Source organism: Pseudonaja textilis, chromosome 3 (assembly GCF_049901715.1).
Source record: "Pseudonaja textilis isolate UNSWEBS1 chromosome 3, rPseTex1.2, whole genome shotgun sequence".
Taxonomy (NCBI): Eukaryota; Metazoa; Chordata; class Lepidosauria; order Squamata; family Elapidae; genus Pseudonaja; species Pseudonaja textilis.
The window spans coordinates 155,400,700-155,427,966 of record NC_141992.1 but is presented as its reverse complement, the minus strand read 5'-3'; the positions used below and the strand labels follow the sequence as shown (position 1 = coordinate 155,427,966).

The 27,267-nt window shown below is 37.3% G+C and overlaps 1 protein-coding gene across 7 annotated transcripts in view; it reads left to right on the top strand.

Annotated features, from left to right (window-relative positions):
• The window catches only part of ZNF521 (zinc finger protein 521), a 291,923-nt gene that overhangs the window by 104,009 nt on the left and 160,647 nt on the right, over positions 1-27,267 (top strand). For all 7 annotated transcript variants that reach the window (XR_015743185.1, XR_015743184.1, XM_087931185.1 and 4 more), the window contains one exon: positions 14,386-17,738. Coding sequence is in view for 5 of the 7 variants with exons in the window: in XM_026699274.2 (XP_026555059.1) it covers positions 14,386-17,738 (3,353 nt within the window). In the remaining 2 variants the exon portion in view is untranslated. The remainder of the gene's footprint in view (positions 1-14,385; positions 17,739-27,267) is intronic.

Genomic DNA, 27,267 nt, shown 5'->3' with positions numbered 1-27,267 from the left:
ATCACTGTAGGCGATTCAGATAGCTTATTTGATGATTCTGAAATATGTATTCCTTTCTTTTCATAGTGTCCAAACAGAAACTATTAATACAGAATCCTTTTTAAGTTTCTCCCATGAGCAGCCCAACTGTTGTTACTTTTAATGGAAACTCCCAAAATAGTATTCCAATATTGATAGATTTTTAAAAACATCTGTAAATTATAAATAATTGCTAAAATTCATAGTTTTCTTTTGAAGGCCCATTATTAGTATTATAACTAACACTAGGGGTATTAGTTGTCAAAGCAGTTGAATAAGTTATAAGACAAATTAGTAAATTCAGTATAGGGTAATGATATAAAAATATAATGGTTGTATTATTAAAGTTGTAGTTATATGCACACTATAGTATATATATATATCTATACTACATGTGTGTGTTTGATAACATGTGGGACAAATTGTGTAATATTGTTTGCGTCTACTTAAAGTGGAGCCTATGACTTTAACCTATTGTAGTGTCTGCATAAAAATTTATGCACATATTCTGCCCCCTCATGTTTTGGAATCACTTTGAACTGTATAGACAATGGATGCTAAGCTTTTCCAAATGATGATGTTGGATAAAATTAATTATGTAATTCTACAATCTTTGTGGTCATTAAGAGCTAACAATTTGATGAAATAAAGTGTACAATTGTTATATGTCTTTATTATCAACATATATCAGCTGGTGTCTTCATAAGAGCATAATATTCCCATTAATAATATATGTATGCCCAATATTTGATTTCATTTTGCATTGTTTTCTTTATTATTTGTACAATTGTTTAATGTCATTCATATCATATTTCGAGGTTCTTTTCTACTAATTAGTTATATTTAAATCTTTATAAAATATACCATACCCTGAAATCTGAAATGAATTTTAAGTCTTGAGATATAGAAAATCCCAGGTGCAGCCGTATTCTTTGATAAAAGCAGTAAAGCAGCAGAAATCTACCATTTCTCTTATTTATTAACAAAGTTGATGCGATTTATTAGTTCTGTACTTAATAACATTTAATTTTGCATTGCAACTGTGTCAGAAGTATATATGTGCATCTTTCTGCGTGTATAGTATTGTCTATTTTTGTGTTTGTGTAAGCATAAATATGTATATAAGCGTAGGATTATGAAATATAGGTATGCCTGGTTTTGTCCCATGGCTAAAATTATTGCTTTGTCAATTCTTTTTCTGTACAATATTTTCTTCAAAAGTAACCATTGTTGTAAATTCTGTGTCTGTTAAGAAACCATACTAGGTTGTACTTGGACATATATCATACTGGGCCCTTGGGCCTAAGGACAGTTATGGTCTCAAGGATAGGTCCACTGTTACCCTTAACTAGCCCAGGTAGCAAAAATATATCAGCAAGACCTGCAGCAGGGAAGTGTCTGGCTCTCCAATGTGCTGTATTTTCTGTTTGATCATGTAGTAATCTGGCTGATGTAGGCTGCTTGTCGACTCCTAATTTAAGAAAGTAATATGTTTTTTTGCCATTACAGTTCAAAGTGGGAATCGAGATATTTCTTCAAGCAGGCCTACACATTTAGACATACTGGTAATCGACTACACTGGTTACCTGGTGGGACAATTTAATAAGCAGCACTGGGAATTGTAGAGAGATCTGTCCCTTCCCATCAGCAATTTGAGTGGGCTGAGTTATATATTGTCAGGAAAAGTGTTGCTCAACTACTAGCATCCTTAAGTGTCGAATCCCTGAATGGTGTACTGATATTGCAACCTAGAAAAACAAAAGAAAATGTTTTATTTTTATTAACAAGAAAAAGATTGTGCTGTACAGAAATTAGTTGAAGTTCATCCCAGGTAAGCAGATAGAAAGCAGTTAAGTGGCCACCAGCTTTCTAACGTGCGTAGTCAAAATACATCCGTGGTGTCTCCAAGAATGTTGCTGCAGCCAAAGAAAGGAATACTTGTGCCCTGGGACAGTTTTTTTTGGCCCCTGACCTTTAACATTTCTGGATTTATAATGATGACAGGAATAGTTAGGCTACAAATGTATTTTCTGTGGCAACCAACCATGAACGTCTCAGTTATGTGGGACTGTTGTGCATTAGTTAGTACATTAGTAGGCACCCAGACTTAGTTATAGGCACCTGATTCTGTTGGTTGGGTATTAAACTTGTTTGTTATTAGAGCAGCTTTATTTAGCCTTCTGTTTTGTGCTCTTTTGAGATACTAACAGAATCATTTGAAACAAGATCAGACATAGCACCAGGATGGAGAAGGTTATTCTAGCATCTTCATCATAAAACATGTTTCTGCAGACAAGAAAGGATAATAGGATCATATAAATTAGCTTGCATATTGCCATCCTTGCTGCACTGCACATATTTAGGAGATCATATGTTGAAAAAGACTGTACATCTTTAAAAAGCCTTTGAGTTGACATGTTCAACAAACTTTTCTATTCCCATGATTTCTTGTTATATTCTTCTGGGTGCTTTCTTGATTTCCAATCAGCTCCATAGACCCACGATTCTGTGGTATTTTCCATCCTAACAGGTCTTTTCAAGAGCAACCAAATGTCAGTGTAAAAGCAGTACCCCTTAATTTTGATAGAGAAATGATGGAAAGCAATGGGGCAAAGGAACAGCTGTTTTAAGTGGGGTCCTATAGCACTAGCACTTAGACTTATATAACTGCTTCACAGTGTTTTACATCCCCCTATTAAGTGGTTTACAGAGTCGCATATTGCCACAAATAATCATTTTACTGACCTCGGAAGGATGGAATTACTGAGTCAACCTTGAGCCAGTGAGATTCGAACTGCCAAACTTCTGGCAGCCGGCAGTCGGCAGAAATAGCCTGCAGTACTGCATTCTAGCCACTGTGCTACCATGGCTCTATAGCTGCTCCATGGATCCATCTGCTGACTGGCTGGTTGATAGACAATGCATCCTTATCTGAATCAGGAGCAATATTATAGCTCTCTTAGGAAGCAGCCTAAGAGCCTTTAAAGAGAGAACTTGCTTTCTACTTTGAGAAGGAAAGAGATTGGCAGTTGGCTGTGACCATCCTGGAGAATAAGCAGAAGCAATAACTTGTCTCTATAACTTTATAGAGCACTAAAGGTACAACTAAAAATGAAAAAGGAACTTAAATCTGTCCCAGTAATCTTTACTATTTAGGATTTAGTTTTCTTTTGAACAATTAGAAGTGAGGTTTTCAAAAGCATTGAAGCCCCCGGATTTAGATCTTTAAGTGTTAAGAGTTTGGGTGGTGCTTGCCAAATGAAAGATTCGTGTTTGTGTGTGAGAAGGTGTGCTCCTTTTCTCTTTGCAAATAAATCCAGCCCAACTGTGTATATGTCATAGGCTTTCTGCTGGTGGCAAGCCACCTTGTTGAGAAGCTGTTCTGTTAATTCAGTGAGCAGCACTGGGGATAAAGATCACTTTCAAGGCTTCATGACTATTGGGGTTGGCACATGAGTGGCTGGCTGCTAGTATCACAGAGGTGCCTTTGTGCTTTGATGCCTTTTCCTTTCTACCCCTGTGGAATAGCTCCTGGTATTACTTCACTTTTCTGTTAGCAAAGCACTTTCTCCATAAATATGATTGAACAGGTGTTATTTTGCCACTAACTGAGTTTCCAGCTGTCCTCTTGCAACATAGACTGGGCAGAAATCTGTTGTTTGGTCCTATTAGGCAGACGAGAGTGCTCTCAAGCCTGAGACAGAGGTCTTTCTATCAGGATATGATAGTTCTGGTGCCAGAAGATGGCCAGGAAGGCCTGGCTGGCTAACAAAGGCCATCCTTCAGCAGCTGGGTGTAGTTCCAGCTTCGCATTCCCTTTGGCAGCGGCACAGAGAGTACTGCAGTGTGGCTAGCCAGAAAAATTAGGAAATAAGAACCTCTTTTATTTACACAGGCTGCTGAATCACAGGCATTCCTGTCTGTTTGGAGAAAAGTAAAGCAGATCTACTTTCCCCTGCAAATCTCAAGAGTGTTTGGTACTTTCATCTTAAAGTGTTCACACACTTGTTTTAATGTGTTTTATAGAAATAGTGAAACTTAGCAAGTAAGAAAGTTGTGATGGGGTGGGTGGGAGAACTTTCCCATACCCCCAGCCCCTGCCATGTACTAACTGTTCGTTCAGATGTGCATCTTTAAAATAGATTGCATAGGTCAGGCAGCTGAATTCTAGTGGGGTTTTTTTTTCCAACTGCTCAAACTGAGTCCCGCTTTAAAAGTCAGTGGATATGAAGTGCCTAGTTTCCCAAATTAAAAATTAACACGAACATATGAAGTGCGTCATGCTGAAATACAGAAACCTTGCCAGAACACAAAAAAAGCATTTACACTAAGTAGCACTTAGTGACTGGTAGGATTTAAAAGAAAAAAAATGCATGCATACACACACTTACAAACTATTCAGATGGGAGAATGTCTTTTATACTTTTATACCTTTTCTAATGTGATAGCATGTGCTTGGGTACCAAAACCACCAAGATCCATTTTGATTGTGAGAAGACTGGATAGTTAGACAGACAGACAGACAAATATTACCACTGAAATATTCTAATGTGGGTTTGGTTCAAAAGAAATCAATATGGATTATACTGAGCAATAATTTTACTGTACTGAGCATTCCAGGTCTCTCCCCGCCCCCTTCTATATTATTAGAATTGAGGGGAAAATGCTATGAGGAAGGAGAGCCACATTTAATACCATAGTGCATCATTCTGTTTCCTGCTTTTGGGGTGGAGGGGCTTCTTGGAATTGTACCCTGATGTGACTTCTTCATGCTTTACTTCCTTATCCAAATAGTAGAAAGAATGTTGTACTTCGTAAATGCAGATTTAAGTGGAGAAATGTTTTTAATGGGAAAATAGCAAACAAAATTGATTACAATCAAACCTATTTTCTTTCATAACCCCAGCTTCATGTTAATATATTTGTTTTGCTACTTCCATTTTTAAATAAAAACCTCGGTTCTTAAGGATAAAAATATATAAAGATCAAAACAATTGACCAAGTAACGGCAAATTATTCAGATAGTGTGTTGTTAATAAGTAATTCATTATAAACAGAATCGAAAAGCATGTTTTATAACCTTTAAAAAATTATTATAGTAAAAGAAAGGCTACTGAAGAGCAAAAGACACCAACAACCTTATTTTAAACAACAACAACAACAATTGCAATGGCAGCAACAATGGATATAAAAATGTAATTCTGTATAAACATATTGCTGGATTTTCAGATTGGCTGGAATAAAGAATTTGGTGCCAGTCACTTTTTCCCCATTCCATACACAAAGCAGATCTAGGGCATATAATGGATCTCACAGCAAGAAACTAATTCTGTCTGTGTGTGTGTGTGTGTGGAGAGAGAGAGAGGGAGAGGGAGAGAGGGGGAGAGTGTGTGTTGCAGTACGAAATGGGACTTTTAGGCTCCTACTGTTGGCTGCGCCTGCTTCTCTTCCAGGGTTTTGCTTCTGCATTATTATCCACCAGCTTTTCTCCTCAGCTGGCCTGCCCCTATCCTTTCGCCCTGGCAAATGGGCCATGGCCCCTCCATCCCCGGCCCTTCAGCCTGGCCCATTCATCGAAGTACAGTTCTCCTCGGCCGTTTGGCTACCCAGGACAGTTTGCCGCCAGCCAATTGGCTGATTGCCAGTGGTGGCAAGCAGAAGCCATGAGGCGATCTTGTAGGAGAAGAAAGGGGAGGGGGTGGAAGAGTGGGGGTGGGGGAGATGTAAATAACCCAGGCAGTCAGAGGCAAACTGTCCCAGGCAGCCAAACACCTGAGCGAACTGTACTTCGACGAATGGGGCATGCCGAAGGGCTGGGATGGAGGGGGTGTGGTCCATTTACCAGGGTGAACAAATGGGGGCAGGCCAGCCAAGGAGAAAAGCTAGTGGATAATAAGGCAGAGGCGAAACCCTGGAGGAGAAGCAGGCGCAGCCAACAGTAGGAAGCTAAAAGGCCCATTCTGTACTGCATCTGTCTGTCTATCTGTCTGTCTGTCTGTCTATCTATCTATCTATCTATCTATCTATCTATCTATCTATCTATCTATCTGGAATTAGTTTCTTGTTGTGAGGCCCACCCAAAGTCTGTAATTTCTTCTCAGCCAATGGTGGCTGCCATTGCATATTTCTCATGTGTTTTATAATTGATAATTTTATCTGCTTTCTAGAGTCATACTTCTGTTTCACTGGCAATTTGGCTCAATAATGGGCATCAAAAGAAATTATTATTATTATTATTATTATTATTATTATTATTATTATTATTATTATTATTATTATTATTATTATTATTATTATTTCAAGAGTTGCATTTATATATACACTGTAAATATCTATTTATTTGTCTAATTGCAGGATTGTAAAGCACCACTCACTGACCTTATTTGAGTCCCCTTGACCCCAGTCACATATTTAACAAAGTCAATCCTCTGCATGGATTTCTCCTTATAGATTTCACCCAATTTGTGTGAGCAGAGTTGTTTTCTCATCCTCAACCCCTCCTGCTTTCCCCAGGAAATTCTTGTTAATTTCCACTCATGCCAAATGGGAAATCTTGCCAGGTATCAATGCAGCAAGAGATCCCTTTACAGTGTAGAAAATGTAGAATTTCACTTTTAAAATAGAGTTGCAATAATTAGCTTTCTGCAGTCTTAATATTGTTTTAAGACACTAAGGGTTATTATTCCACTGAATCATTTTGAGCCTGACTCATAAGAATAAGTCAGAGCTGTTTTTGAAGTTCATTAATCTTATCCTCCACCTCTTCCTCCTCCTGTTTTCTGCCTAATGTAAAACTTAGAAGGAAGCAAAAGAAATTCTTACACTTCCAAGGAAAAAAATGGGATGCCAAAAATACAAGCAAAATTGCTTTTTATTATTTATTTCAAACTAAAATTCAATTGTAGAAGTCTGAGGAAAACCATTACATCATATAAAAATGACCAAACACTTGCTAAAAAAAGAACAAAGTGAAATATGGTGTCAGAGGTATTTTCCACATGAAATGCCCTATTATGTATCTTGACAAATATTCATACATCAGTATATAGTGTCAGTAAAGGGTGCATTATTGTAACATTTATTTCAAAAATAGAGGGTTAGGATTGGGTTGAAAATCTACCTTTATATCTTCTCAATCCAGATTTTGCAGTCTTAGCATAACTAATAGATCATTGTGGAAGTAACTGCAAGAATTGTTTATGCTAACTTAGCTATGTTTATGCTAACTTAGTTTATGCTAGTTTATGCTAATTTAGCTTTGTTTATGCTAACTTAGCTATGAAAGGCTAAGGAAAAATAAATGAAAAAATATACATTGTTAATTTAGCAACAGTTGCTAAATTAATATCTTAACAATGCAGTCCTAGGCCTGTTTTCTTTTTCAAAACAAGTTTGGAGTCTAGTTTGAAAGGTAGCACTTATTCTTTGGTAAACATACCTAGTATTGTTTGAATGTAGAATGAAGGAAATCAGATAAAAATCTGACAAATGGAGTGGAAAACCAAATATTTATATCAGAAATAAGCCAAACTATTTATATGATTCCGATTTTTTCCCCCAAAAGGGGACACATGAGTATATCTCTGTTAAATGTAATCACTTTTTTATAACAAAAAGCTAGGATATCCCAAATCATCTCAGTAAATTGAAATAGTTATATTTTGAAGCCCGTGTAGATTGTACTTGCTCATCACAGAACATGAGTTCTGTTCCTTGGAAACTTTCACTTCAGGCTGTGATGCTCTAAAGATAACAGATCTGAGAAAGTGTATGTTTTTTGTGAGTAGAGCCATGCCAAAAATGCAGGGCTAACATGAAAGGACTGAATTCTCTAGAGAGCAAAGCCACATTTAGGAGTGTCTGTAGTTAAAGAGGTCAGTGTGATTAAATCCTTATCCAACCTATCACTACAAAATGTACAAAAGTTATCTTTGTATATGATAATGGACACTTTATTTAATGTCTTTGTTATACTTTATTCCCTCTTTAGAAGAATGGCAAATTGAACTGTGGGAATTACATCAATGTCAAAAACAACTTCATGTTTGAAATACAAGTCTGTCAATGAATTCAACTCAACCGTTTATTGATTATTATTTGGAATTTTAGTGCATCCAAAGTTTGTATGTCTCTAAGAGATATATTGGAGAACAGGTAGTCCTCCAATAATGATTGTAATGGTGCCAATCTATTACGATTGTTAGTTGTGATGACCATTAGATAAAGCATTCATGTAATTGCTTCATGATCCCATCTCAACCCTGCTTTTCCTTATGTGATATTTAAATAAATACATGGCTTGTTAAGCAGACCACAGAGTGCCTCAGGGGTCACAGGGGAGGGCCTGGGAGGCTTTGCGCAAACCTGAGCCTGTTAAGTCTCCCCTACCCCGAGACATCCCACATTCCACTTCATGTCCATTGGTTTCCCCACAAGCATTGGGCCTTCTTCCTACCCTACTGGGCCCTATGCCTTCCTCCTCCTCACAACACCTATTGCACGCTTATCTTTCAAAGACCTCTGGAGCTCAAGATGGGGAAGAAGGGAAAGCCACTCTGTTCCTGGGATGCCTGGAACAAATCTGGAAGTGCCTGCCATTTTGGTGCCTGCATTGAATTGAGGGAATTATGCCACACAAATCAGGAACAGAACAGCTTGTTCTGTTTCCTAGAGCTTACGTTAGGGAAGCAAAGCATCTGGCATTTTATGGGCAAGTGGATTGAATGCAGGCACTCTGAAAATGACAACTGCTACCAGTAGTGTTCCACATGACCCAAGTGTTCCAGATAGGTCCACAGCAGCAGTCCACAGCTCTCTGGAGTTCACATTCAGGAAGTAGAACAGAACTCTTCGTTCCTGGGCCACATTGCATGATCTTGAAGTGGCTGCCATTTTTCTGGGGAGCTGCTTTGCATTGTAGGTGCTCTGAAAATGGCAACTTCTTCTGGGATCATGCCCATGCAGCTCAGGAATGGAGTAGACTACGCTCATTCCCTAGCCCAAGTTCTGGAGATCTTCAAAAGGTAAGCGAGGAGAAGGATGTGACGCCAAGTGGGGTGGGAAGGAAGTGCAAGGCCTGTGGGTACTTGGTGTGGCTGATGAGAGAGAGGTAGGTAGAAGGCACTACAGCATCCCTACATAAAGATGAACATCTGCAAATATACTGCAACAGCTGTAACTTTGGAAATGGAGCTTTAAAATATAGAGTATAGAATAACAGAATTGGAAGGGATCTTAGAGGTCTTCTAGTCCAAACCCTACTTAGGCAGGAAACCCTACACCACTTCAGACAAATGGTTATACAACATCTTCTTAAAAACTTCCAGTGTTGGAGCATTCACAACTTCTTGAGGTAAATTGTTCCACTGATTAATTGTTCTCACTGTCAGGAAATTTCTCCTTAGTTCTAGGTAGCTTCTCTCCTTGATTAGTTTCCATCCGTTGCTTCTTGTCCTGCCTTCTGGTGCTTTGGAGAATAGCTTGACTCTTCTTCTTTGTGGAAGCCCCTGAGATACTGGAACACTGCTGTCATGTCACCCCTAGTCCTTCTTTTCATCAGACTGGACATACGCAGTTCCATCAATCGTTCTTTATATGTTTTAGCCTCAAGTCCCCTAATCATCTTTGTTGCTCTTGTCTGCACTCTTTCACAGAGTCCATCATAACTTTGACTGGTCATTAATTGACTGGTTTTAAGTTGAGGACTACCTGTATTAGTTTCAGCTTGAATCATTAAAATAAGAACAAAATTGATAGGAATGTTTGTTAATAGTTCATTTTAACCCACGATTCATATTATGCTAGTCACCGTAGTTAATTATAGAACATTGACAATTTCTGTAATAGTTTTGAAATCTCAGATATATAATATGAAATAGTAAGGTATTTTAAATATAAACTAAAATAAAAAAACATAATACTAAGAAAAGTAATAAACTCCCAACCTTTTTATGGACAATGTATGTAAAAGGGAGAGGTTCTGATCACAGGATTGCATCTGCCTTATTTATTTTGTAATACATGCTCAAGCACACACAGAGACATCCTTTGCCATTTGCTTGGAGGTTTCCATATTCTTTTTTTGGTTAGCACTTTGAAAGTTGAAAAGCTAGCTCTTCTACTTAGTTTATGCTTGGAGCAAGTACATTTGCCAGGCAAGAACTGTTTCAAACTAGTCCTTCTCCAGTTCCTTTCTGAAAAGACAAAGACCGGGCAAATGATATGATAGGGACTACAAATTCCAGAATTCCTAAACAGCACACATTATTTATGTATTTGTATACTTATATAAATTATTCACAAATCAGTTTGCATTAAAAAAAAAAACTAAAAATATCCAAGAAATCAGACCATTAAAAACTGGAATAATTTATTCAGAATGTTAAATGAAACGCGTCTGAACAAATACTGGATTAGTATTACATACTGTATACAGATTCTTTCTCTGTATATGTAGCTGAGAGAAGCAGATGTATGTATTTTTCCATACCAACGTTTACATTGTTATTTTCTTTTCTTTTTTTCTTTTTTAAATTGAGAGATAATGTACCCCCGTGTTCTTAAAATTGTTTATATTTGAAGTACCACCAAAGAAAATATATCTGTTTTCTGTGGAGTTCTGGTGCCCCAAACAGCTTGGATAATGGTTCTTGTCCAAACATTTGTAAAACCATCAGAGTTCTCTGTGGGTTTGTCCCTCTTTTGTCTCAGGCTGTATCTTGAGGCATCTGTTCCGTCTATTTTTTCCCCACAACCATATCGCCCTCCAAAATTTTCATATTCTCTTAAAATGTTTCCGCCTAAAACTTTACTTAGTACCTGATCCTGATTTCCCTATCTTGTATTGCAACAAAAGCAATAACACGTACACTAATGAAATAAACATATTTTTCTCTACCTCCTTTATATTCACGTGTATTGGGTTTTAAATTGAATCTTCCTCCAGGTATTTGTTTTCTGTAGTTCCAGACATTGTTTATGGAATAGTTTAGAGATTCTATCAGGGATCAGGCATATGTTAAGGAGACCCTTTTCCCGAGTACTGAAGAAGAGGACATAAACTGTTGAGAGCTTAACTTGAGTTAAAAGTATTGTTGCAGTGGGCAAAGATCCAGGAATGGGTTTGATTGTTTTCTCAGAGTTAGTTGGCTGCTGTCTGGCATTGATAATGAGATGGTGGTGTTGTCGGTTTTGAGATGCAGGAAAGGGACAAATCCTCATCTGTTTCCTGTGGATAAACAAAAGATTCAGAATTGAGTAAAATGTTATTACTTTAAAGAAAGCAGTGTTGGAATGTTTCTATAAGCTGAAATGGCAATAAGTATTAAGAGAATGTAGGTTTTTATGGAAATTGGTATTGTTGTAGTACTTGTTTATGAATTGTACCCCTGGGATTTAGACTGTTTCTTCTTTTCCTTTTAGTCAATGGACACTTTAAAAAAACACTGATAATATTACCCATCAAATACAATAAAATATGCAGTGTTATTTCAGCTAGGAGGTTTTTTTTTCATATAGAAGCATTTTACACCATATATAATCAGGAGACTTGGTTGATTGATTGATGTGCCATAAAATCAATAGAGAAAACCTTATAACAAAGCAGAAAACAGAAACAACTGGCTCAAGGGACAAAATCCTACAAGAACCTCACCAGCTACCCTAATCCAACACTTGGGGTGGGGAGGAAGTATGTTCTTAATTACCTTTTAAATGAAGGTAGGGTAGGAATTGTACACATCACTGGGGACTTCTGTTCCAGAAGACAGGTGTAGTGACAGAAAAGGCCCACCTCCTAAGTCCCATGACACATAACATAATGCACAAGCCAAAATGTATCGGATAGCTTGCTTTAAAAAAAAAAATCCAGTAATTTTAAGGGAGTGGGGGAACTTTACTGGCACATTGAGGTGCAAGTAGCTATAATTCATACTTTAAAACTGAATTCAATTTAATACTGTGCCATTCATTTTAAAAGCAATAGCATTTAGATTTATATACCACCCCATAATTCACTGCAGTACTTTCAGGGCAGTTTACAATATCAGCATATTGCTTCCAATAATCTGGGTCCTCATTTTACCGACCTCGGAAAAATGGAAAGCTGAGTCAATCCTGAGCCCGTCAGGATCAAACTTCAGACTATGGGCAGAATTAACCTTCCATACTGCATTCTAACCACTAGGGCTCGTTTTAATGTAGTAAAATGAATCTTAAACTTTGAGATGGATTGTCTTTAAATCCACAGTTGGGAATTCTTACCTTTATTAAGAAATTTGTTCAGGACATCATAGAATATGGTATTAAGTATTGTTCTGTTTGTAAATAGTTCTACAAGCAGGATCATATTGGTACCAGTGTAAAATTATCTGGTACAAGTGCATGATATTCTGCTAGCATAAGGACCTTACCAGGACTTTCCTGCTGGCAACAGTCGGCAAAACAAGCTACAAAACTCTTCAGAAATTCTGCAGTCGTTGCGACTAAAACAATAGACTTCTATCTGGTCACATCAACTGGAAAGGCCAGTGACTATGGCATTTATTCTCTAGGTTAAGTCTGAATTCCATAAATGACTTAGTATAGTGGCTAAATAGTTGGAAGTTACTAACTGGTTTGTGTCCTTGATTGTGTTTTCTTTGCTACTTATAAATCTTTCAGCTTTTATCATAATAATTAATCATTTGTTCTGTTTCCAAGATTTTTTTTCCAAGTTGCTTTGTCTATGGTCATCTAAATGTTTGGCTCTGTTTTATTAAGGAAGTTGAGCCAGTGTGGTTTTTCTTGCAGAAAGGAAGAAATGGTGGGCAACCTCTTGAACTTTAAAAGTACAAAATACGGAAGTATTATGCTTTTGTGCAATTCAATCTTTTCACTTAACCCGGGATGACTCCATAAATCTAATACTATTCATGTATTAGGTAGACATACATTCATTCTGTTGCTTCTTAGTAACTACCACATTGTTTGACTACAAATACTGCATTCTGCTTCAGAAGTGCCTTTTTAGAAGAGAAGAAGACAAAATTCACTGTTTTCTTATCTGTGTCTCTTGAAACCTCTCACAGTGCTTTATATATTAAAATATTACAGTCCAGATAGTTATCCCATTCCAGTCTAATTTGGAGTAGGAGAAAGAGTTGATGACCCAATGCTTCCAGATGTTACTACTCAACATACCTGCTCATAGTCTATTGTATGTGGATTTTTATGGGAGTTATCTGGAGAGCACGAGACTACCCCTCTGTATTGTAAATTGCTAGGAGCTCAAGATTATTTTCTTTTTCTTTCAATTTCCTTTCCTGTCAAGCACAAGAGTTCAGGAGCCAGGGTTAGGTCCAAAATCAGTACAAATTTATTCCAAGTTATCTGTAAACAAGAATTTGTACTATAATGGGGAAATTGGTGGTAGATAAGAATTTAAGGAGGTCTGGACTTAGATTACTTGTGGGTGTGAAGGGACTCCAAACCGATGATGTACTTGACCCCTCCCTTGGGCTCGGCCTGGTAATCTACATTTCCTTCTCAAATGATTCAGCTTTCTTTAAGATCCCAGAGATGCTAAAAGTAATTGCTTCTTTTTGATCATTTTGAAGTTTTAAACCTTTCCTCCTTTAATATATAAAAAAAGCACAGACTTGTATCTGTATCTGATTGGGCTGTGTCTTATATAGAAACAACTACATTTTGATAAGGATCCCTTTCATTTTAAAAATTACAAGTATGGAGACTGTTGATTTTTGATGCTTGAAGAAATGTTTGATGAAGTAGTATTTGTTTTCCAACTTTCAAGAAATATTCACTAATATGATTGCTTATGTTTCTTTTTATACATCAATTTGCTGTACCATGGTTTGCTGTACCAAACCATGTTGCATTCAAAACTAATCCTTATGTATTTTTAAAAAACTTAGGAAATTCAATTACTCTTTTTTGATTAAGAGTTTGACACCTAAATTAACTTCATTTTTAAATATATATCTATTGTTTATATAATGAACTGTTCAGATACTCCCATGTTTTGCCAATTATTTCTTAGGGGATACAAAAGACACTCTAAATATTTTAAAATCTGCATTTTAATAAAGTTGACTATATATGATACACCTTAAGTAAGTAAATGATTAAAAAAAAATCAAGAAGGGAACTCTTTATAATTATTCCTAGCTTTATAATCTGATTTAAAATAGGGGTATATAACATGCAAATGGATCTGGGAATGAAAAAGTAACACATTCATGTTGTGTAGCATGACATCTTATCAATTAATCTCTGGTTAAATGCACATGTACTGATCTTAAATGCTGTCTGAACAAGGAGCCTTTAAACATTTGTTTCCCTTTCCTCCCCTCTTTATTCCTTTTTCAGATGGAGTAGACATTGAAGATGATCCTTCCTGCTCATGGCCAGCTTCTTCCCCCTCTAGTAAAGATCAGACTTCCCCAAGCCACGGAGATGGTTGTGACTTTGGTGAAGAAGAAGGTGTCCCAGGATTGCCCTACCCATGCCAGTTTTGTGACAAGTCTTTTAGCCGTCTCAGCTATCTAAAGCACCACGAGCAAAGTCACAGTGACAAGCTCCCTTTTAAGTGCACCTATTGCAGCCGCCTCTTCAAACATAAGCGGAGCCGAGATCGCCATATTAAACTCCACACAGGAGATAAGAAGTACCACTGTAGTGAATGTGATGCAGCATTTTCAAGAAGTGATCACCTTAAAATTCATTTGAAGACTCATACCTCTAACAAGCCATATAAGTGTGCCATTTGCCGACGTGGATTTCTCTCCTCTAGTTCACTTCATGGACACATGCAAGTTCATGAGAGGAACAAAGATAGTTCTCAATCTGCCTCCCGGATGGAGGAATGGAAAACGAAGGATACTCAGAAGTGCAGTCAATGTGAAGAAGGTTTCGATTTTCCAGAAGATCTTCAGAAACACATAGCAGAATGCCACCCAGAGTGTTCCCCAAATGAAGACCGAGCTGCTGTTCAGTGTGTTTACTGCCATGAACTCTTTGTAGAGGAAAGTTCACTAGTAAATCACATGGAGCAGGCTCATAATGGCATGGAAAAGAAACATATGTGCAGTATTTGCTCAGAGAACTTCCATACTGTCGAAGAGCTCTATAGCCACATGGATAGTCACCAGCAGCCAGAATCATGCAACCATAGTAACAGCCCCTCTTTAGTGACAGTTGGTTACACCTCAGTCTCTAGCACCACTCCAGATTCAAATCTCTCAGTAGACAGTTCAACTATGGTTGAAGCAGTTCCCCCAATCACAAAAGGACGTGGAAGAAAACGGGCAGCCCAGCAGGTGGCAGATATCACTGGGCCTTCAAATAAACAGCCCAAGGTTGCTTATAGTTGCATTTATTGCAACAAGCAGTTATTTTCAAGCCTCGCAGTACTGCAAATACATCTGAAAACTATGCATTTAGATAAACCTGAACAAGCCCACATTTGTCAGTATTGTTTAGAAGTGTTACCTTCCCTTTACAACCTAAATGAGCATCTGAAACAAATACATGAAGCTCCAGATCCTGCACTGATGGTTTCTTCCTTGCCTGCTATGATCTACCAGTGCAACTTCTGCTCAGAAGTTTTCAATGACCTCAACTCTCTCCAGGAACACATTCGATGTACTCATGGGTTTGGAAATCCAGCTGCTAAAGACAGTAATGCGTTCTTTTGTCCCCATTGTTATATGGGGTTTCTTACGGATTCTTCTTTGGAAGAGCATATTAGACAAGTCCATTGTGATCTTAGCAGTTCTCGTTTTGGTTCTCCTGTATTAGGTACCCCAAAGGACCCAGTCGTTGAAGTATATTCTTGCTCTTACTGCACAAATTCTCCAATATTTAATAGTGTTCTTAAACTGAATAAGCATATAAAGGAGAACCATAAGAACATTCCATTAGCGCTAAATTACATCCATAATGGGAAGAAATCTAGAGCCATGAGCCCTTTGTCTCCAGTTACTATAGAGCAGACATCATTAAAGATGATGCAGGCTGTTGGGGGTGCTCCTCCACGCTCTGCTGGTGAGTACATCTGCAATCAGTGTGGTGCCAAGTACACCTCCCTGGATGGTTTTCAGACTCATTTAAAAACACACCTTGACACTGTCCTGCCCAAACTGACTTGCCCTCAGTGCAATAAGGAGTTTCCAAACCAGGAGTCCCTGTTGAAGCACGTGACCATCCATTTCATGATAACCTCCACATACTACATCTGTGAAAGTTGTGATAAACAGTTTACTTCAGTGGATGATTTGCAGAAGCACTTGCTCGACATGCACACCTTTGTGTTTTTCCGTTGTACATTGTGTCAAGAGGTCTTTGATTCAAAAGTTTCCATTCAGCTTCATCTGGCTGTGAAACATAGCAACGAGAAGAAGGTGTACAGGTGCACGTCTTGCAACTGGGACTTCCGCAATGAGACGGACTTGCAGCTCCACGTTAAGCACAATCATTTGGAGAATCAAGGCAAAGTACACAAGTGTATTTTTTGTGGTGAGTCTTTTGGTACAGAAGTGGAACTCCAGTGCCACATCACAACACACAGCAAAAAATACAACTGCAAGTTCTGCAGCAAAGCATTTCATGCTATCATATTGCTGGAAAAACACTTGAGGGAGAAGCATTGCGTTTTTGAAACAAAAACTCCCAATTGTGGAACCAATGGAGCATCTGAACCAGTTCAGAAAGAAGAAGTAGAGCTACAGACATTGCTAACCAACAGCCAGGAATCCCACAACAGCCATGATGGAAGTGAAGAAGACGTTGATACATCTGAGCCTATGTATGGATGTGACATTTGTGGAGCAGCCTACACAATGGAGTCTCTCTTGCAAAACCACCAGCTTCGGGATCACAATATCCGACCTGGGGAAAGTGCCATCATAAAGAAAAAGGCAGAGCTGATCAAAGGGAACTACAAGTGTAATGTGTGCTCACGAACATTTTTCTCTGAAAATGGACTTCGTGAACACATGCAGACACATTTGGGTCCAGTGAAACACTACATGTGCCCAATTTGTGGTGAGAGATTCCCATCACTTCTGACTCTCACAGAACATAAGGTCACACACAGTAAGAGCCTTGATACAGGAAACTGCAGGATTTGCAAAATGCCACTCCAGAGTGAGGAAGAATTCTTGGAGCACTGTCAGATGCATCCTGACTTGCGAAACTCCTTAACAGGATTCCGATGTGTGGTTTGCATGCAGACAGTGACTTCTACTTTGGAGCTGAAGATCCACGGGACGTTCCACATGCAAAAGACAGGCACCAGTACCGCAATGCAGACTACAGGGCGAATACAGCATCTTCAGAAGTTGTATAAATGTGCTTCTTGTCTGAAAGAATTTCGCTCAAAACAGGACTTGGTAAAACTTGACATTAATGGCTTACCATATGGGCTGTGTGCCATTTGTGTTAATCTCAGTAAAAGTGGTAGCCCAGGTATGAACATACCTTCAAGCAGTAATAGACAAGGCATGGGCCAGAATGAGAACCTGAGTTCTGTTGAGAACAAAAGCAAGGGGGGACTGAAGACTCGCTGTTCAAGTTGCAACGTAAAATTTGAATCCGAAAGTGAACTTCAGAACCACATCCAGTCAGTCCATAGAGAACTCATTCCAGACAGCAATAGTACACATTTGAAAACACCACAAGTATCACCAATGCCCAGAATCAGTCCATCACAATCAGAAGAGGTAATTCTCTCCCTTTCTCTACCTTCCACTCTCCTTCCCTCTCTTCCTCCTTTTCTCTCTTCCCCATCCCCTTTTGTAAAAATATATATAAACCACCTTTTTTTTCTTTGTTTGTTCCTTTTTTGCGCTAGTTATTTGCCAAGATATACTTAGCCTGAATATGTATTGTATCTTCCCTAGCCATTAGCTAGCTAGCAATTACTTGTTTTTTTGATAAGTCTTGTGTTTTGGCTTGAATGGCACAGAGTAGGACTAATTCCAGTCTCCCTAGGATATTGTCTTCTTTATCACTGAAGAGAATAATCTTTGTGCCAGCACAACTGAGAGCTGGAATCTTAACTGAGGTTCATTTTGAGTTGGAATCCCTAGCTCTGAGTTACGCTTACGGCACAGAGTGTTAATGACATAAAAGTAAACTACACTAAGCCAAAGCATTGGCATGCAGAGCGCTGTTTTTTGAAAATATTTGTGAGCAACAGAGCAGGAGGGCTATTTTTGTAAATTATGTTGTTGACATTAATTTTTCCCTGTCTTGCTCTACTTTGATTAAAAAGAAACGCCACAGAGCAACACCTACTTTTGCTAAAGGGTAAATTAATCTTTTTATTATAACTCAATCTCTGTGTGTGTTTGTGTGTGTGTGTTTGTGTATTTGTGTGTATGTTTGTGTGGGTGTATTTGGGGTGTAGTGGCAAGATTTGACAGAATATTATGCTAAGCATTGGATGATTAACATTTCTTGCAAAATAATCTGTAACAAATTTTTTACAAATCTGAGGATCCCATGGGGTAGTAATAAGATCACACACTTATTCCAGATTAATTAATTTGCAATAAATGCAGTGGCCTTTTTCTATTATCATAATCACTAACACAAATTAGAATTGCCAAAGGGGCATTCCCAAGCACACTTAAATGTACATTATTTAGCCTTTAACTTGCTTTAACTTTCCTTTTGTTTACAAGGGGCAGGAAACATATGGCCTGTGGACTATACCCAGTCATTTTGAGTCTTGCTCCATGAATCTCCTCCCCCTCCCACCTCTACCCATGCATACCTATCCAGCTGAGAGCCTTAAAGATGGTAACTGTAGGGGAAAATAAGAAGCAGTCACAGCCAGGAAAACACAGTGATAAACATTGCATTGTCTAAATTTGGCTTATATGTAGCTTTATTTTTCATCTCTTCTAAAGCATTTAGACAGGAGCTTACTTAGAGCAACCTATTTTTAATTATACTAATTTCTTTAACTCGCGGGTAAGAATTTAAATGCTACGCTAAGGTATACAAATACTATGGAATAGTGGGAAAATTTTACTGTGTCTGTGCTTGGTTATAAACAAGAAACTTAACCATGGACAATGCTTGATGGAAAGAAAGGGTGTAGAATTCCCAGCTCTTTAGAACACAGTCCAAATAGACTATAGTTTCAAGCAGGACACACATTGCTTGATCACATACAAATTGTGCAGGCGCCAGAAGGATACTTAAACAATTAAAAATGATTTATTTCTGGGCTTGTATTTATGTAGATATTTACATTCTCCTTCTGCATTAAACCCACTGAATTCTTGAGAGAAATTGCAAGATTTTGGTTTTCTCATTTGAAATCCCCCCAATTTTACATAACAATGACGCAATCTAATGAAGTATAGCAATATTGTGAGTTTTGGATATTTGAAATTAAAAATTTGAGGTCCTGAAGATAGCATTTAAGGATTTTGGTGCTACAGTGAAGTTGACCTCTTGATCTATACACTTGTGCATTTAGCAGCTAGTATATCCTCAGGGCAGTAGATGAAGTTTTTCATTGGGAATAAATTGTATCACTTGCTACTGTCTACAGGTTGTTGTTTTTAAAAACACAATCACATGAGACTGTAAAATTTGACAAGCTGTTGGGGTGGAGGAAATATTGTGTTTTACATCACATCTTACCATAATAAAGTTTTACTAATGCCTTCAAAAACTGTATGAAAGGGAAAAAAGCTATTGCTTTCAAATAGGCTACTGAATTGGGATAATCTTTAAAAAATATAGCTTCCTTTTTGTTGTAATAAACTGGGCAAAAGGAACATGCATTTCCTTTATTCTAATAAAGAACACCTTTAGTCTAATATGTATTAAATATTAATACACTTGCTATCTGTGTACCTATCCCATAATAAGTTACATTGGATATTATGAACGTTTTTGCAGTAGAAAAACTGTGTTTCTCTCTGGTTTCATCTCAACAATTGATAACCATTGAAGCAATAATTTATGATATGCTGATTTATACTTTATTAAGTTTATATTTCTTCAATAGCTCTTCCATAGACAATATATTGTAAGGTTTCATGTTTTCCATTTAGGCACAGAAGATGCCCCAAAGCCGGAGTGGGATGCAATTATTTTTACTGCCGGTTCTGTGGGCCTGGCTAGGTGGGTGTGACCATCTGACTGGGTGGGCATGGCTTCTTCTTTTTTTGCAGCATCTTCCCGCACTATGCTTTTGTTTGTTTGTTTTGTCTCCTGGGCCTCAGGGAAACCTCCTGGGAGGCCATTTTTGCTCCCAGGAGGCTTCCCTGAGGCCAAGGAGGCCAAAAACTGAGCATGGGGGGGGCGCAGCACACACACGCACACACACACACACCGTGATCCTTTTTTTTTTTGGCTCCGAGCCTCAGGGAAGCCTCCTCGACGAAGCAGTAAGAGAGCGAGCGGGATCCTGGCACAGCTGATCATCGGAACAGCTGACAGTCGGGAGGAGAGGAAAAAAAACAGTTTAGCCAAACCGGTAGCTGTTTTTTTTACTACCGGTTCGCTTGAACTGGGCTGAATCAGTAGAATACCACCACTGCCCCAAAGTAATGCATTTTGGGACATCAGCATTTTGGATTTGCTGGAACCTAACCTAGAAATGACAGTTGGTATTTTAAGAGTCCAAGGGGAAAAAAAAAATTTAAGACAGGAAATCAGCGATAATAATACCATATTTTCTCCTAAGGAAAAAATACTTTCATTTAGTATAGCTCCCAAATAATTAATCTGAGAACCCAGTTCTATTGCACATTTAAAGCATGACACAAACAGCATAGTAAGGCTCAGCTAACATTTCATGTCCACTATTGGTTATCATGCTTTAAATAGGACACATATAAATTTAAAAGATTGCAGAAGACTTGGGTGGATAGGTGGAGGAATGATATGTGGGAAATCCTGATTAAAATTAACATGCATATGTGGCCTACATTGGAAAAAAGTAGATAGCGATGTAAGAATTTTAAAGGAGTTTTAGCCTAAGGATAATTTTTAAAAAGAACAATCAAAGATATACTTTTGGGGGAGTGCGTGGTATAACACAGGCTTGTTTAACATTTGAAAAGAGAAATCTAAGTCTAACTTCTCCGACCTGTTTAAGTAAAAACATGTTGGGACTACAGCTCCCGCAATTCCCAGCTGCATAGATTTTTAGAATTGCAGCCTTGACACATCTAGTGGGGACTGAGATGAAAAGAACTAATTGAAGCAAGTAGAATAGATGAAGTTTTAGATTTAGTAAGGCTTCGGTTGAGGAAACTCAACTACTATAGTTATCTCCAGATATATTTTTTGGGAACTGCAAATATAGTGCATAAATAACAATAGGGCATCAATTTTCTTTATTCCAATTTGGGTAAGAAGGGATAGTCCCGAGAAGTTTGATTGATTGCCACCAGGAAAAAGCATCAGAAGCAATATATTTATAAAAGGGATCACATGGGACTTCATAATTTTTGACATATTTTAAAGGTAATTCAGATTCTGATTTGCCTTAAATTGTATCGCAATTCTGCTTAAATAAATTATATTATGCCTATTTTTAAAACCACAATTTAATCTCTCAAGTTATTTAAGAATGTTCCTGCAATCTTTCTTCTTGTCAGCATGACAAGAAATCATATGAAGCTCTTTTTCATTACCTAATTGCACAAGCACGTTCTAGAAATTTCTGCTTGCTTATATAAAAAAAAGATTTTGACATATATTTACCACTGCTTCTAGTGAAATGTTCTGGTTTTCATTCATATACAGAATCATGTTAGTTTTTGATCTTCTGTGTAATTATGGTAAGACCAAGAATGAAAAACATGGAGATCCTGTAAAAATCATTTTTAAAAAGTTATTATTTTCGAAAGTGGATTCTAGAAATGCACTGGTAGGGCTTTTTTAAGGTGATACAGATTTATAAAATGTTGAAGAGCTGTGTATGCTGCCTCAAAATCCTAAGAGCTTTTGCAAAATTTGCAATAGGCGTAAGTGTTGAAGGAGTATTCTCTAGTGACCACTTGCAAACTGTTACTTTTATTGAGCACAGCTGTTGCTGATTGTGGGTGGAAAGTGGTTGGTTTCTTGAATGCAATCTCATTGTTATAGTATTGTGTGTTGTCTGTTAACATAACAGTTGGGTAAAAATAGCAAATGAATATTACAGGGACAAAATATCAAATCAGCATAATAGTGTGGTTGTGTTTGTTATAGTCAAGAGTGTATAAAAAGGATTAACCATACTCATAAGTCATCCATAATAGTTTAGGGAACATTTTGCAGGAGGAACTAGGGAAGACATGAATGCATCAGTAAGTGATGGCTGACTCTTAGGAAAAGAGTCAGTCGATGCCAAGACTCTAAACCTCTAGACCTAATATTTACATCCTCCTGACTTATAAGCAAGGTGTGGCAGTAAGAGCATCCTTGTGGTCCATCTTTATACATATGCATATTTGTATGAAGTATTATACTTGAATTTGGTCTGCTATTTTGCTCAAGTTCCTTTGAACTAATTTCTCCTATACACTAAGCCTTATTGGGTGCATTTGTAAACCATGGTTGGAATTGTGTTAAAGGAGAAGTGCCTGAATACAAGCCTATAATCATGCCTTGCTGCATCTTAAACTTGGTTCAAGCATGAGTTCACTGGGAAAACAAGGCAACTTGTACCGTCACTGTTCCTCCTTGGCTTTTTGTCTTCCCTGGGGCATTGGAAATTCATTTTTAAAACAAAGACTGGGGACACATTGCAGAGATCGCGCGTCTGTTCATATTTTATATTAATTATGATACTATGCATACTATTCATTATAATTCATTATATTGTGATTGGATCCATAAGGCTTAAACTCCCTATTGTTCTTATTCATTTCCTAATTATATATTTTTATTCATACACCTGCCTCTTGCCCAGGTAGATCTTAACATACCGATTTCAGACAAGGCATGATCTGTCATATGTAAACTTAAGTTCTGTTTTAGGTTTCCTAATGTTTTGGGGCACTGGTTAGTTTGATTTATAATTTTAATTTGTATGAGGGTACATAGATAAGCAAAAGTTTCCTGCAGGGGTTAGCAAGAGTTGACTATTTGGGACCAGCTGCTGTGCCAGTATCTTCCTTATTCTTCTTCCCTTAGCATATCTGAAAGAGGGTTATTTTCATGAGTTGACAAGTGGGGCTTTCTTGTTTCAATCCAGTTTAAGATTCCTTTTTTAATCTATTTATAATTATCCATATCTTCCTAGATAGCATATCATTAATTCTTATGCATCAGTATGTTGTATATTGTGTGTATTCTCATTTTTTTTATTTGTCTATATACTTGTTTTAATTTTTTATTTGTGTTTGTAATGCAGACTAGTATTATTGTGTAGAATAAATTGTAGTGGTATAATATTTCAGGTTATCTATTTTTAGATTTTGCAACTTTTGCATATGCTCATAAACAATTCATTTCATTTCTGTAGTAAACTGGAATGCTTATAATAATTCACATAGGCAATTACATTTTGATTTTAAGCATTTTTAAATATAAAATTTTAAAATAAATTTTATGTCAAAGTTATAGAGCAAAATATGTTTTGATGGAATTAAATTGCAGTTTTGTTATGATATCCTAAAAGGTTCATCTAGAGCAGGGGTAGTCCACCTTTTTATACCTACTGCCCACTTTTGTATCTCTGTTAGTAGTGAAGTTTTCTGTAACCGCCCACCGGTTCCACAGTAATGGTGATTTATAAAGTAGGGGACAAAACCCCTACCGCCCACCATGAAAGCTGGAATGCCCACTGTGGGCGGTAGGGACCAGGTTGACTACCACTGATCTAGAGAATAAATAAATTCTTACATATGTTAAAGGCATGGTCTAACGTCTCATACAAAAATTTAGAATAATCTTTTTTTCAACTGTTAATGTTCATTTATTTAATGTATATGCTGTCTAATTCCTATTGACTTTGACTAAAAAGGAACAATGTTATATGTGATGGATTGTTTAGCCAAAAAGTATTTTCAATACGTTTTCTTCCAGGACTACTGTGTGTTACTCTCTGATTTATTATGGCAGTCTTGGATTTCAGAAAAAAATATGTAGATCATACAAGCCCTGAAGTCTAGTGGGAGAAGACTAAAAAGTTTGTCATTTCCTGATATAAGATGGGTTTGAGGCCACAAGTAGCATCTTTATGTTTTCGAAGTATTTGTTAAAAAGAATAGCAAAATAAAAATATAGTGTAGGAACTTTCAAGTGGGTAGAGCATTGCAATTAAATAGAGATTCAATTTCTGAGGGTAGAGAAAGCTAACATGGTACTTACTAGGTATTCTGAATTTAGTGCCCATAGTCCCCAGCCAACTAGCATGACCTTCAGCAAGCACAAGGTAATTTACTGATGTAATACTACATCTAATATATGTGTGGTACAGGAATATATGTTATGTATGTTGGTCTCAAATGATTTAAGTCAGAATAAGAGAAAAATAATTGTCTGGAAAAAAAAAATAAACACGGCTATATGCTGCGGTATTGTTGCAAGATATAATCACAAAGACTTATTATTTTTTAGCTCATGTAATCTAGTCTCTTGTTCAATTTAGAACACTTGTACCTAGATAATTTCTAACAGATAGATCTCCAGTATGTGTTAGAATATATCTAACAAAAAAATCCCTTTTTCCAATAATCTAGTCCATGGACAAAACCAGTCTTCTATTGTTTCTTTTAACTTTCAGTTAAAATGTATCCTTTTGAAATCAAGGACATTTGCAGCAAATCATAATTTCAACATAATGATGAAAAATGAGCTATGACATTGTATTCAAGCTCTTCTCTTTATGAACTTGTGTACAATGTTACAATGCAAATCCAAAAGCAGCAGATTTATATTCTGGCTTTATGGCACACATTTCATCAGTTGCTGCTCCTACAGTTATTATGCTTGAAATCTTTAAGTTTGTTAAATATACTAACTCAGTGCCTCAGTGGCGCAGTGAGAGTGCAGTACTTCAGGCAGCCGGCTGCCTGCAATTTGGCAATTCAGATCTCACCAGGCTCAAGGTTGACTCAGCCTTCCATCCTTCCAAGGTGGGTAAAATGAAGACCCAAATTGTTGGGGGCAATATGCTGACTCTGTAAACTGCTTAGAGAGGGCTGTAAAACACTATAAAGTGGTATATAAGTCTAAGTGCTATTGCTAATTGGAGGCCCAATCAACATTTATAATTTGTTTGCAATTGCAAATCTGCCAATTGTAAATTCAGACCTAAATTCTCTGTTGTTCCAAGATTTAAAGTGATATGAATTTTTATGCATGTGCTTCACCAAAGTGCTTGAGTGTGTGTGTGTGTGTGTGTGTCTGTCTGTCTGTCTGTCTGTCTGTCTCCTTCCTTCTTTGTGTGATGTGATGTAAGGCATTAAGATACATTTGCAATTCAGGGGATTTCTTTATCTACTTTTTCTTTATTGGAGTAAACAGACATGGAATCTGAAGTATAATTTCCTTTAAGATTTAGGTGATAATTTCATACTAATCTCAAGGAAATGGAAGAGCCAATGTGGTATAGAGAGTAAACGTGGGATGAACAGTGGAGAGACTGTTTTCACAAGAGGCAACTGGACTTCCTAGTTTTTCTTTGAAGACATTTCACTTCTCATCCAAGAATCTTCATCAGCTATTGGATGAGAAGCAAAACTTCTTCATAGAAAAACCAGGGTGTCCAGTTGCCTCTTGAAAAAGCAGCTTTGGGACAACCTGGATTACTGAGAATCTCCATAGACATTCTATCTTTCAGTTGCCCATGAGTCTTACTACATGATTTGAACCAATACCTTACTTACAATCATTTAAAACAATTGCAGCATCCACCCGTGGATACATGACCAAATTCAGGCACCTTGCAACAGGCTTGTATTTATGACAGTTGCGGAGCCCTGGGATCACATGATTGCCATTTGAGACCTTCCTAGCCAACTTCCAAGAGGCCTTGGTGTTCTCTGAGCTTGGTGGTTTTCTTGAAGACGTTTCATTATCCAAAGTAGGTAACATCATCAGTGCTAGTAACACATCAGTTCTTTCTCCATTGCAATGCTCTGTGTGGGGGACTTCTAACCCAAATAAATCAGTATGGAGCAGTAATTCCTATTTGTTTAGACATGTTCCAATATACCTGGAAAGCACCAAATTTAAAGCAGTCAACATTAGATGGTTTATGCAAACATTTAATTGCAAGTAGTTTTTAATGTTGCATCTTATTCCCCAAATGTTTTTAGAGTGATTAGACTACATTTTATTATTGTATTGGTTTTCTTAAACTGCTTTCAATGTCACTAAGAATAAAGGAATCTAAACCTTTAGGATGGCAGTGGGAGGTCCATGGACAGGATTCAAAGACAGCTTACTGAGAGTGAGAACTTCCTGGTTTGGTCATAGAATGACTCCAGGCAATCAAACCCCCAATTATCTTCATTTCAAAGTGATGGCAAGAACAAATAACTTTGCTTCACTTTTACTGAAAAATCATGAAACGTACAGGAATTTTATGCAGTTTTCCTGCACTGGGGAATTAGTTGTTTCATCATTGGCTAATAACTCACCTTGTTAATATATTGGTAATGATCAGATGACTACATAGAGTGATACAAGGCAGTGACAGCTGAAACAATAATTAAAAAGAGACTCATTTCTACAAATGTCTGTTTATGAGTTACAACCATAGAACCGGCAATTTCCTTGTTTTTCTCCTTTGAGGAACTAGGGTGGGTGTGACCTCCATGTGATGCTTCTGGCCCACGGGCCTCCAGTTTGACTCTTCTGATTTAGATGAATAGAACAATTATTCTAAAAATTATGTTTTGTCAGTTTGATTTAAACAGTGGAAAAACTACAAACGCCAATAGAGAAACACCTAGACACTTTAAGATCTTATAAAATAGCCCTGTCTCTAAAGCAAGACCATGCCTAGAAATGTTGTTTGAAGATTTTGATGTACATCCACACACACTGAGAAGGAAAAAAACATACATGATTTTCCAGGAATTTTAAAATCATTAGAAATAGAAAAGACTAATAGAAATTTAAAAAAAGTAGTTTAAGCATGAGCATCAATTTTCAAAAGCAAAACAATATTAGGGATCTGTTCAGAGCTAAAATGAACAAACTTCTGAGATCAGATTTTTTTTAAAAAAATAGACTGTTGAATTGATTTAAGAAATGAAAAACAAAATTGAAGTAAATTAA